This window comes from Sciurus vulgaris (assembly GCF_902686455.1).
Source record: "Sciurus vulgaris genome assembly, chromosome: 1".
NCBI classification, from domain to species: domain Eukaryota; kingdom Metazoa; phylum Chordata; class Mammalia; order Rodentia; family Sciuridae; genus Sciurus; species Sciurus vulgaris.
In genome coordinates this window covers 30511418-30523522 of record NC_136461.1, presented here as the reverse complement: position 1 = coordinate 30523522, position 12105 = coordinate 30511418, and the positions used below count along the sequence as shown (strand labels likewise).

The following is a 12105-nucleotide window of genomic DNA, read 5'->3' as shown; positions in this document are numbered from 1 at the left end:
AACAGTTATTCTGAATAAAGCCCCTGAGTCGTTCAGGTGGACAGGCTTCTACAGATGACCTATGGTTGAGTTTTTCTCAGCCTCAAGACAGGTAAAGGGGTCTGGCTATAGCCATGAAGAGACCTTGCTCAAGCCATAAACCCCATTGCAGCAGCAGCCCCCAGGGGGTGCTGTCAGAAGGGCTCAGGCTCTCAGATCCCACCCTGCCTTCCAGGCCCCTCCTAGTCTGGGCTGGCAGGTACCCACCTAGTCTGCAGGCTCTTGATCCTGCCCAGCATGTCCAGATGCCCTGCCGAGTACTGCTCAATGACATCCTTCACATCATAAGGTCGCAGCGTCTCCTTGAATTTCCTTTTGGCCACCAGGAACTTTAGAATCCTGTCAAGGGAAGAGATCTCAGAGGGCCATCTGTATGGAACCATCAAGTTATGGGATTCTTTTCGGGCCACCTCTCCATACCTTTGTTACCTGCTTATTGACCATAAGGGCAAGTCCTTCTTGGGCCGCCACCAGCAACCTCTACAGGGTCCCCAGCCTTCCTGCCCACTTCCATACCCCACAGGTTTCTTCGGTGTTTTGTCATGTCCTGTATCTGGATTAACCTGGGATAATAGGGACTAGGCCTGGTGCCCTTGGCTGGGTAAAACACAGGGGGCATCTGTGAACTTGACTGTTGAGAATGACCATGTGGGGGAAGGAATACTATATTCACCCCACAAATACTTGGCACAGCTGTGGGGGCCCTTGGCACCAGAGTCAACCCCTGGCCTAGGGAGTCCCCAACTAAGGTGAGAGGACACAGGCAAGAACCATGTCAAAGAATGAAGAGAGCTGGGGCCACAGTAAGGGAGGACCTCAGCTGGAGGTCCTCGGGGAAAGAAGGGGATGAAGAGAGCTGCCGAAAGCAGAGAGGCACAGAGGTATGTGATTGAGATTTGGTTCCAAGTGGCAGGAAAGGGGTCAGCCCAGGGGTTAGAGGACAGTGTGAGGAGACAGGGAGGAGATGAGCCACGAGAAGGAGGTGGGGAAGAGCCCCAGATCTCTGGCAGAGCATGGGCACTGGGAGGGGCAGGTCATTCACTCTGCTTTGGCATGACTGCTCTCCCAGCCTGTATGGAGATGTGACCTGGAGGGCCAGAGTCAGGGTAGGGAAGATTAGCCCCAGGGAACAGGCCTGAGTTGGGAGGGGGCAGTGGGGTGGAGCTATGAGATAACCCTTACGGAGGTGGGACTGAGAGGCTTCTGAGTTCAGGATGACTCCTACTGCTGATGGTGGTGCCACAGTTTGAAATGGGAACCAGGAGGAGGAACAGGTTTGGGGCATGCTGGGTGCTGAGAGGTCTGCAGGGTGGCCAAGGAGAGCTGACCTGGCATTCACAGCTCAGGCACTGTGTTCCAGATGGTGGTCACCTGAGGGGAGAGACAGGATGTGTACAAAGGAAGAGAGGAGAGGCCTCAAACTCTGGAGAGAGAATCCAACTCACTGATGTCAAAAAGACACAAAGGGAAGAGGCTTATGGGCAGGTGCCCAAGCCAGGGAAGAGAGAAGGTAAGTCCGGAAGGCATGAGGTTCAGGAGTTTCTGGAGCTAGAGCTGGGCTAGAAATGAAGACTGAGCCGGAATTCCTTGCCAAGGAGTTGGGGCCAGATCTGCGACTGAGCCATGCCTACAGGTCCCTGCTTAACTGCTGAGGCAGGGGGATAGCCAGTGGAACAGAGATTTTCACAATTTTTTGTTTTTTTTCCGCGGTGCTGGGGATCGAACCCAGGGCCTTGTGCATGCAAGGCAAGCACTCTACCGACTGAGCTATCTCCCCAGCCCTCAAAAATTTTGACCAAGACCTACCATAAGAAATACATGTTACAGCACAAACCAGTTCACATGCACGCACAAGCACGTATGCATACACACACACATAACTGAAATATAAATTTCATAAATGTTATTTACCCTTAAAATGAGAAATGCATTCTCATATTTTTTTTAAAGGCCCACTAACTTGGTTTCACTAAGTTGATTTCAAACCATCTTGACCTGTGGTTTGAAAAGCATTGATCTAGGACTATGGTTGTAGCTCAGTATGGTAGAACATTTGCCTAACATGAATTAGGCATTGGGTTCCATCCTCAGCACCACATGAAATAAATAAATAAATTAAATAAAGGTATTGTGTCCATCTACAACCAAAAATATATATATTTTTTTAAAAAAGCATTGATCTAGAGAAGGACTAGGGGAAACAGATAGGCCAAGACCCCCAAGGAGAGAGTTTTCAACACCAGGACAAAAGGAGGCTGAGAATGAGAGATGCAGGGAAACTGCATAGACAAACCAAGAGAAGCAGGCAGGCATGGACACAGCTAGAGAAAGCGAAATAAAGAGGCTGACACAAAGTGGGAGGCAGAGGGAGAGAAGGCGGGCAAAGCCGGGCACAGTGTTGCACGCCTGTCATCCCAGCGGCTTGGGAGGTTGAGGCAGGAGGATTGCAAATTCAAAGCCAGCCTCAGCAAAAAGCAAGCTGCTAAGCAACTCTGTGAGACCCTGTCTCTAAATAAAATACAAAATAGGGCTGGGGTTGTGGCTCAGTGATCAAGTGCCTGAGTTCAATCCCCAGTACCACAAAAAAAAAAAAAAAAGAAGAAGAAGAAGGGAGGAGGAGGAGGAAAAGGGGAAGGGGGAGGAAAGCAGAGAGGAGGCAGAGCGGAGGGCCTGGGAGGGTACTGTGTGTGTGAGGATAGGGACCATTATGGTCAGCTGTGCCCTGGACCCTGGCCCTCTGGACATGATATGTAAGAGCAAGCCCTGCAGGGAGCCATATGCCATCTCCCTACCTTGTCCGTCCTCCAGGCGGGCAGCGTCTGGCACACTGGGAGCTAGGCCAGGCATGGCCATGAGAGTGGGCCCAGATGGGGAGCAGCAGTGGGTGGCAGATGGGAGGGTGCTCACCTCAGGCTTCAGTCTCACCTGACGGAGCGGATGACCGTCTTCACAGCCGGCATGACATCGTCTACTGTGAGCTCACACTGGTAGCTTTTCTCCTCTGCTACTTCCTCTGAGGGACCCTCTGAAAAGATGGGGCAGCCATGTGTTTCAAGGGGCAGCAGTGGAAAAGATCACTCCAACCCCCACCTCCACAGAAGTACTGCTAAGAAGATAGGCCCAGAAAGGGCCCAGAACCTTCTTGGGGCACAGGCAGACCAGGGTCCTGCCTCCCTGGCTTCTGCCCCTCACTACCCTAGTCAGGACGGAAAACCCCAGACTGCTACATTCCCAGCTGCCCCTGTGGTCAGACAAAGCAAACATCTGCTTGGTGCCAGATGAGTGACAGCTGCTTGAGGGCACATCTGGTCTAACCTGGGGCAAATGTAATACACACAGCTCTGGAGTAAGTCCCACTGGCCTCACCATGCAGGACAGGGAACCCTGGAGAAAAGGCACCTGATGCTCTGCACGTAATCATGCACCATCTTATCCTCCAGCTAACAGGGAAGGAGGCTCAGGGTAGGCTCCTCTGGCCAGCTGTGTACCTGAGGAAGCAAGACCCTTAAAACCAGGATGAGAGATACAGCTTCTCTGGGGCTGTCACTCTGCCCTGCAAGAAAGGTGATACTCTCCTCATCCCCCCAGAGGAGGGGCATGAGTAGGCAGGAAAGGAAGTCCCTGGCACCAGCCATCCCCAGGTTTCTAAGGGCCAGCACCTACCAAAGACTCATTTGTGTCTTCTGTATCTTTCCAGGAAAAGGCTGAGTTGTCAGCCAGCAACATCTTGACACAGCACAGGCAGAGGTAGCATGGCTACCCCCTCCTTCCAAGGACAAAGTACCTCTGGTCCCCATCCTCCACCTTGTCCACTCACACTCCCTCTCCCCACCTGGGGCCCTGCAGTATGTTCTGCAACTGGGAAGCGTCTGCCAGGGAACCCAGTCCAACCCTCCCGTTTTCCAGAAGAGGACACTGAGGCACAGACTGGCCAATGTCTAAGTGACAGTGAGTTGTAAGCAGAATTAGAACTCAAAATAGTCCCCCTCCAACAGTAGAAAAGTGACCCCTTAGACACCAGCCTCATGTCTGCAGACTGGACTGCTAAGAGAGGAGGCAGAGAGCCTGGGCTTTGGAACTGGACAGGCCCGTGGGAGGACGGGAGCTCTGCCTCTCATGAGTTGAGAGTCTCAATTTCCACATCTGTAAAGTGGGAATGAAAATGGAGTCAGTGGGAGAAGCAAATGAGATAATGCCATCAGGGCTCATGAAATGTGAATTTCTGCTCCTTCCAAGGCACATGCATTGTCATCTAGCCTTTTTCTTTTCTTGGTACTAGGGATTGAACCCAGGGTGCTTAACCACTGAGCCACATCCCAAACCCTTCTATATATTTTATTTTTAGAGACAGGATCTCACTGAGTTGTTTAGGACCTTGCTAAGTTGCTGAGGCTGGCTTTGAAATTGCAATCCTCCTGCCTCGGCCGTCCCAGCTGCTGGGATTACAGGCATGCGCCACAGCGCCCAGCATCATCTAGTGTTAATTGAGCATTACTATATTCCAAAAACTCTTCCATTTACTTTCTATGGATTATCTCAATCTTCACAACAACCCTCTGAAGCAGATACTATTATTGTCCCCATTTTACAGGTGAGGGAAGTGGAGTAGGGACCAAAAAAATTAGGTCACTTGCTCAAATGACAGAGCCAGGATTCAGATCCAAGTAGCCGAGATCCAAAGCCTGTGCTCTCAACCACTATCAAATGCCACCCTCTACATTCTCATTTGATCTCCAACAATCTGGCATCCAGGTTATAGCAAAGCAAGTGCTATGATGCCCATCTTATAGACTGGAAGACCAGAGTCCATCCCCACCCCTGCCACCTTCAGCAGGTCCTGGACCCCAGACCCCTGGGAGCTCACCCTCAGCAGAGGTGCGGGGTTTGAGCCTCAGAGAGGCCCGGAAACGTGTGCGGTCGTTGAAGCTCCAGCTCTTCTGCACTTTGGTGGGGCTGATAGCCTCACCGGCCTGCTCACTGCTTGGGGAGGTGGGCATTGGTGGAGGTGCCAGGTGCTGCTTGGAAGGACCCGTCCGCCGCTGGGAGCTGCCCATGCGGATGCGGTCTTTGATGCCCATCCGGCTGCTAGCAGAGCAGGGCAGGTTGGGGAGAGAGCCAAGTTAGCTGGTGCTTGGGCAGGAGTGAGTGGGGACAAAGCTGATCTAGGACTGGGGGGTGACTACTGGGTCTAGATTCCCCACCAGAGACTTTCTAGGATGGAACAAGGGTGTGGTGAGGGGGGCCCTGACTGGCAAGAAGCTGAACTGAGGTCAGCTGGAGCACATCCCATCCCCAGTCCCACCTCCCACCCCTCTTTGCCCAGACAGATAAGGGTGCACAGAAGACAGATGTCAGAGTGGAAGGACTGAGAGAAACTCAGGAAGGAATCAGAGACAGACAGGAAGACAAAGGATCTGGGCCTGGCCCAGGTGGGTGGTTGGAGGGTGGAGGTGGCGACCCCATTGGACACAGACAGGCTGCTGAGGGATGGGGAAGCTCACCTGGCCATGCACACTGAGGTAGGCCTCCAGTCCTCATTGTACCAGGGACAGGCTGGATGGAGTCGAGGAGGTATGTGTGTGCACATGTGACAATGTGGATACAAAGGTAGCAGAGTGCATACACATGATGTGTGTGTACATGTCTTAGTTTGTATTATGTTCTTTCCCCACTGCTGGAGCTATCTGATCCAATGTGGGTCAGGTCAGGGTTTTAGGACCTGATACAGCTATGCAGGTAGGCTCTGCAAACATGGGCCTCAGTGTGATGTGCCAGTGGATGAGTGCCGTGTGACATCTGAGTGCCTGTGAGTCTAGGTGCTGTATGCTTAGGTCATGCCTGGTACCTGTGCTCCCAGTGAAGATCTATTTTGATAACCTGTTCTGTGGTCTCCCTTGCCTGAGTTCTGCTCACCTGGACCCATGTCCTGACCATGGGCTCCTGAATCTCCCTAGAAGATTCCCCTTTTCTCTGCCTACTTAGCTCCCAGTTCAGCGTCCACTGTGTGCAGGTCAGCACACATGTGCATGTATGGACATGCGCTCTGGCTCACCTTACTATACCCAGCCCCACACCGCATCCCCCAAACCTTGGAGGGAGATTGGGAGGCCTTGGGTTCACCATGAAAGGCCCTGATTAACCAGTACCTGGTGGAGTAACTCTGTGTCCAAGAGGTTCAAGAACCACATTATTGCTGTTTGGGTCAGACCTATGCCAACATACTTCACCCCATGCCCTAAGGCATCACAGCTGCCCTGCCTGCTGCTGTGTGCCACTGGAGGATCGATCCCTGCAGACAGTGTTGGAGGCCCCCACTGCCTGGGGCACCAGCCAGTCTCAGAGGAGGCCTGAGGTGGGGCAGAGTTGAGGAAGGAGACTGTCACCTACTCTCCGGGACTTTTAAGATCAAGGGTTTAGCAGAGGACTGATTCTGGTTTCGATGCTGGGTGGGTACCAGGGTCCCCCATGCCCAGGGCATGGAGTGGAGGGTAGAGAGCCAAGCTGCTGAGGTAAGAGATCTCGAAACCAGGGGCACCTTCAGGAAGGTGGCTAGGATGTAGGGCCATCCTTAGGGGAGGGACTTCTGCCCAGAGGGGAGAGGTTAAAGGTCAAGGATTGGGGCCCTTAGGATATCAGAAGGGAAGGTCAGGGATGACTCTCTCAATCCAGCATGCTCTTTGCTGGCCCAGTATTCCCTTGACACATCCCAAAGATTCCAACCAAAGTTTGAGGCTGGCTCTCCCACACTTTCCCCTGCAGAGCCATTCCTGCGGGCTCTCCTCATGCTGGCAAGCACCCCACCACCCCAGCCATCCGTGCAACTCCTGCCCCTATCCTCCACTCCTCCAAGCTGGAGAGGAAGAGAGGAGGCTGAGAAGGCCCAGAGCTCCAGTCAAGGGCCTGGAACTCTGAATCACTGCACCCAGCATATCAGGCACCAAGGGCATTCTAGGGAAGGAAGGGGCGACCTCCCTTTCTCAATAAGTGTGCAAACAAGGCTGAGTGTGCACTCAGCAGGACTTTTGAAGGAAGGGGTCTGAGGCTTGCACTAGAGGCCTTGAAAGGTCCCTTTCCAGCTCTGATTCTGTGGTGGTAGAAGGAGCTTCCAGCCTGGTTTGTGGGGGTTCTGTAACTTTCCAGCCAGTCAGAGGCCCGAGCTCCTCTTTAATGCAAGAAGACAGTTTTCCAGGAGCAGCCCTGAATTCCAGCTCCTTGGGTAGGGCCCAGAAAACAGCTCACGTCAGCCTCTCTGGAGCCTGAAAGCTCAAGGAAAATAGGAAGAAACCTGGCACACAGTGGGCACCAAAGAGCTCCTTCCCTCCCAGGCTCTTTGGAGCACGCAGTGTCCCACCTGCCTGCCTTTGTGCTTTCAGTCCTCTGCCACATCATGCAGTGGCTCTGAATCTCCATCCCTATTTTTCCAAGGAGGAAAGAAGTGAAACAACTTGACCGAGGTCACAGAGCTCCCATGGGACGGGGCAAGTCCTAGACCATTTTCTCCGCCTCAGAGATTGTGTTCTTTTTCCAGGACAAGTGCTCAGGGTGAGGGTGAGGGCAGCGGTTCTCAACTGGGGCGATTTTGCCCCCCAAGGCACATTTGGCAATGTCTGGGGATGTCTGGGGTCATTAGCACATTGGTGCTCCTGGCATCTAATGGGTAGAGGCTGGGAATGCTGCTAAGCATCCCACAAAGCATGAGTTAGCCCCAAGCAAAAGAATTGTCTGATTCACACTGTCAAAGGTGCCGAAGTGATCGACTGAGGTCTAAGGGGTCTGTTGGTGCCTAGGAGAAGGACAGGGCAAGCTTGACTGTGACCGTCCTTGGTAGTGCCGGTTCTGCCACTGACTGCCTGACTGCCCTGCTGGACTCACCCTGGAACTCACTTGCACCAGGAATTTCTTTAGGATTCATCCTCTGCCTGCCAAGGCAGTCTCCCCGCTTCCTGCTGTTCATGGCCCCTTCTTAGGGACTGGGCAAACAGTCTCATAGCTGGCCTCTCTGTCCACCCTGGCCCTTGTGTCCAGCCTGTCCACCATAGCCAATCTTGCAGGGAGTCATATCTGACTTGGAGTCTCTTCAGCTTCACCCTTCATTGTGTCCCCAATTCCTACAGCCATGGCTCCCAAACTATTTCTTAAAGTAAGATCTTAACTGCCAAATGTACCAAATTGAATGAGGTCAATTTTATCGGAGCCAGGCAGTTTGAGCTGGCTACACTGCATTTATGATTTGCATTTCAGGGCTGGGGATATAGCTCAGGGGTAAAGTGCCCCGTATTCAATCCCCAGTACAAAAAAAACAAAACAAAAAACAATCTGCATTTCATATCTAAGGAAACAGAGGCACAGATAGGCTCTGTGACTTGCCCATGAACACATGGCCAGTGAATGGGGACCAGATTGTGATTGAGAACCCACATTTCTCAGAAATGCTACTTTTCTACAGAAGAACATGACAGCCAGGGGCTCCCTTTCTCATCTGCTATCTCCAGAGGCACCTTAGGGAAACCAGCAATCCACAAACCCAAGTGCCAGGCAATGCCAACAAGATGAAGCCCCACTGGGCTTTTAGGATCTTCATGACCCAGCCCTGCCTTAACCCCAGCTCTGACATTCCACTCTTAGAACTGACCAAACCGGGCAATGCGCTTGTTCCCCATGGCTATGCTGTTTCACCTCCTTGCCTGGTTCGTGCTGCTCTCTTGGCCTGGGTGTCCCCGCTAACAGCCACCCCTTCCAGGGCTTCCTCTGGGTTAAGTGCCCGATTCGGGCTTCACAGCCCCTCCGCTTTCTCCTTTTATTGCTCTCACTGCACAGAATTGCAATTACTCTTCGCAACTCTCTGGGGACCATGTTTTATTCATCACCACGTCCCCAGGGCACAGAGCAGGTCCTGGTGCAGCAGGTACCATGAATGTAGTGGTGATGCAGCTAGAACTGTAGATCTGGAGTTAGGGAGGTGCCAGGCCCAGCCCCTTCAGGCATCTGCCGGGTTCCCAGGTAGGCAGTGGGGAGGCAAGAAGCTAAGCCCAAGACCCAGCAAAAGTCAGAGTGGGAAAGACCCTCAGAGAGCCTCTAGTTCAATCTGCCCATTCCGCATATGAGAAACTAAGGTCCAGAGAAGGGAAGCAATTTGACCAAAATTACACAGGGGTCAGCGGCAGAGCCAGCACACATCCCCAAGGCTCCTATAAGTGTCCCTTCTAGCACACTGGGCCCATGCCCCAGAACTGGCAGAGACATCCCCAGGAAGGCAAGGGGCTCATCAGGACCCCGAGGCAGACGGCAGGCGGCAGGCACATGCACCTTGTCCATGGCCCATCCTGTCCCCCTCTCCAACCCCCAAAGCTGGGGGGGCAAGGAGGAGTGGGGACAGGAGGAGCAGGCGAGGGGGTACCTCGGTCTCCAGCTGGCGTGGATCCGAAAGAAACTCCGTTTATTACTAAACATCTGGCTGGAAAGTTGAGAACAAGACACGAACAGAAGTTAATGACAAAGGGACAGGTGGGCAGAGGTGTGGGGAGCTGCCAGGATGGGGCCGGTCTCCTGTGGCTGGTGGGAGAGAAGGACCCCTGCCCAAGTCATCCTCCAGCCCCATCCCCAAAATGCAGAAGTTCTCCAAGTCTGCATAAGGACCTCCTGGGAGTATTGTGAACACGCAGAACCCTGGGCCTCTTCTCCAATCTGACTCCACAGGCATGGAGAGAGGGACAGGCATTTGCATTTTGGACAAACACCCCCACGAGATGCTGATGCAGGCAGTCGGGAGACCACATTTTGAGCATCTCATCACAAAATCCTGAAAGGGAATGCCATCCTCTGGCCATCCCCCAAGAAGTCCTGCTTCTTGGAGCTTTACTTCTGAGGAACATGCTTAGTTTGGGTCCATCCCCAAGCATCACTGGGGATGTGGCCAACCAGGTGTGTGTATATGTGTAGGTATGTATCTGGGGGTGTCCCGGCTGTAGTACCTACCCCATCGGACCCAGACAGCCAAGCTTAAGGACAAGGCCACTTGGCCTGAGCCTGGGGACTGACTTAGAAGACACAGCTTGGCTCTCTAGGGTCCCTGGGAAGAAAGGACACTCCACAACCGTCACCATGAATTCCAGACACACAGACACTCAAGGGCAGACAGACAGCCTGGGAGTTAGTGATAGCCAATCCCTTAGCAGTAACCTGTTCCTGGGCCTCAGTGAACTCAGAGACCCAGAGAAGCCATGGGGGTGTGCTACAGGTGCCAGGCTCCAGACTCCAGGCTACCTCCATTCTCCATGCCTTCCTATTCAGGCAAAGTGAGACCAGAGTGACCTAGAAGTTGCAGAGAGCCCATGCTCTTGGCATCATTGTGGGAATGCCAAAACTTTTGAGTTTCTGCCTGTAAATCGTGGTTTACTAGGGGTGCGGACAATAAGAAAGTGTCTTCAGATGGTGCTGGAGAATCCAAGTGGTCCTACATCATGGACATTTCTTCCAGGGAGCTCCCAGCATGACCTGGCCAGTCATACTTCCCGTCCCCTCCCTCTAGTTGCAGACCTGGAGGGGTTCTCTCTCTCTCTCTCTCTCTCTCTCCCCACTTCCTGTTCAGTCCCTGGCCCAGAAGTGCCCTAAGAACAGGGAAGGGATGCTACACCCCACATAGCCTGTATCACTCCATTCTCCAGGCCTTTTCAGCCTAGAGACTCAGACAACACAGAGCTCTAATCAGCCTAAACATCAGTGATTTTCTGCCAGGAACAGAGTGATTTGATGACTTTCTCAAGGACACACAGATCAGGTGGCAGAGGCAAGCTTCCACGGCACCTCTTCCCTGATCCCTTGTTCTGGGCCTGGGGCTCAGAATTACACCTGCAGCTCAAGGCCCAGATGCCTATCTAGTTAGTTCAGTGATGATGTGTGAAGATGAGGCAAAACAAAGAGATGGGTAAAGGACAGGGGAGGCAGGATGGGGACTGAACCCTTGACCTCAAAGCTAAACCTCTACAGAAGCAGCCGCTGTTCCCCATGCTGTGAGTGAACAGGCTGCCCTTATCCAAACAGGTCTGGAGTTCCTGCATTTAAGAACCCATGTCAGGGCAGGCCAAGCATTGTTCTTTCTTGGTTCTTCTTTCAAAATGCAAAAGCTCCAGGAGCAACAGGTAAGGGGAAAGAGACAGCTGCAGATGGCAAAGAGTACCTCAGTAAGGAAGAAAAGAGAATCCCAGGAGCGCCCGCTGGGATTAGCAAAGCTGTGGACAAGGGTCACATGAGACAAGAGCATTAGTTGCTGGCTGAATTTATGTAGGTCCTACAGCAGTCTTAGTCACAGAGCACTCTTTCCAGCTGGCATCTGGTTCCTGAGAGGCGACTGCAGGGTCAAGCCCCTCCTAGAGCAACATGCTGGGGAGGGGGTTCCCTGCCCTCACACCCCAGAATGGTGCCCACGATTACCTGAGCCGTAAGCACCTGTGGCCAGCGGCCTCCTCCTCTCTCCAGCTTCCCAGGAGGGATGGGGGTGCAGGGATGGAAGAGTGAGGGGAATGTGGAAACAGAGAAAGAAAGAGGACAATGGCATGAATGGAGGAGGTGACAGGGAAGGATGGTGCGGACATCTCCCCCACTCAGACTCTTGGAGTCCCAGGAAACAAAAAGGTAAGTCCAGCCTGACCTCTCCAGAGAGGCCCTCCATCTGTACCTGTCTGGCCATCTGACAACAACCACCCAGGTCTCATGAAGAGGCCCAGGAGGCCCTACAACAGGCCCAGACGCTAACTGAGTGGCTGGAGGCAGGTCTGAGAGAGGATAAGACAGAGAATGGAAGAAGAGGAGGAGAAGCAAGAGGAGGTGGTGACCCCAGGGGGCCCCTACCTTTCCCCAGGGCAGAAGGAGGCGCTGCCCGGCCGGTGGCAGGTGGCAACGGGCGGGTAGCGGGAGGGCGCTCCATCAGGTACTGGCGCCCGCCGCACCTCCAAGGGCCGTAGGCCCCCATTGCGGGCCCGTTGCACGTGCTCAAACAAGAGGGCCAGCTCTCTGCAGGAGAGGGCACCATCAGCCGCAAGCAGGGCCCTGGCACCACCCCCTTCACCT

The 12105-nt window shown here is 53.4% G+C and overlaps 1 protein-coding gene across 4 annotated transcripts in view; it reads right to left on the bottom strand.

Moving 5' to 3' along the window:
- KCNQ4 (potassium voltage-gated channel subfamily Q member 4) overlaps positions 1–12105 on the bottom strand; it is a 53486-nt gene that overhangs the window by 5688 nt on the left and 35693 nt on the right. For 2 of the 4 annotated variants that reach the window (XM_079141663.1, XM_079141664.1), the window contains exons 9-12: positions 11887–12048; positions 4904–5124; positions 2965–3064; positions 247–378 (exon numbers count right to left, since the gene is read on the bottom strand). In XM_079141663.1, the coding sequence (XP_078997789.1) occupies positions 247–378; positions 2965–3064; positions 4904–5124; positions 11887–12048 (615 nt within the window). Of the gene's footprint in view, positions 1–246; positions 379–2964; positions 3065–4903; positions 5125–11469; positions 11515–11886; positions 12049–12105 lie in introns of all 4 variants that reach the window. The other 2 variants (XM_079141666.1, XM_079141665.1) reach the window with 2 other exon arrangements.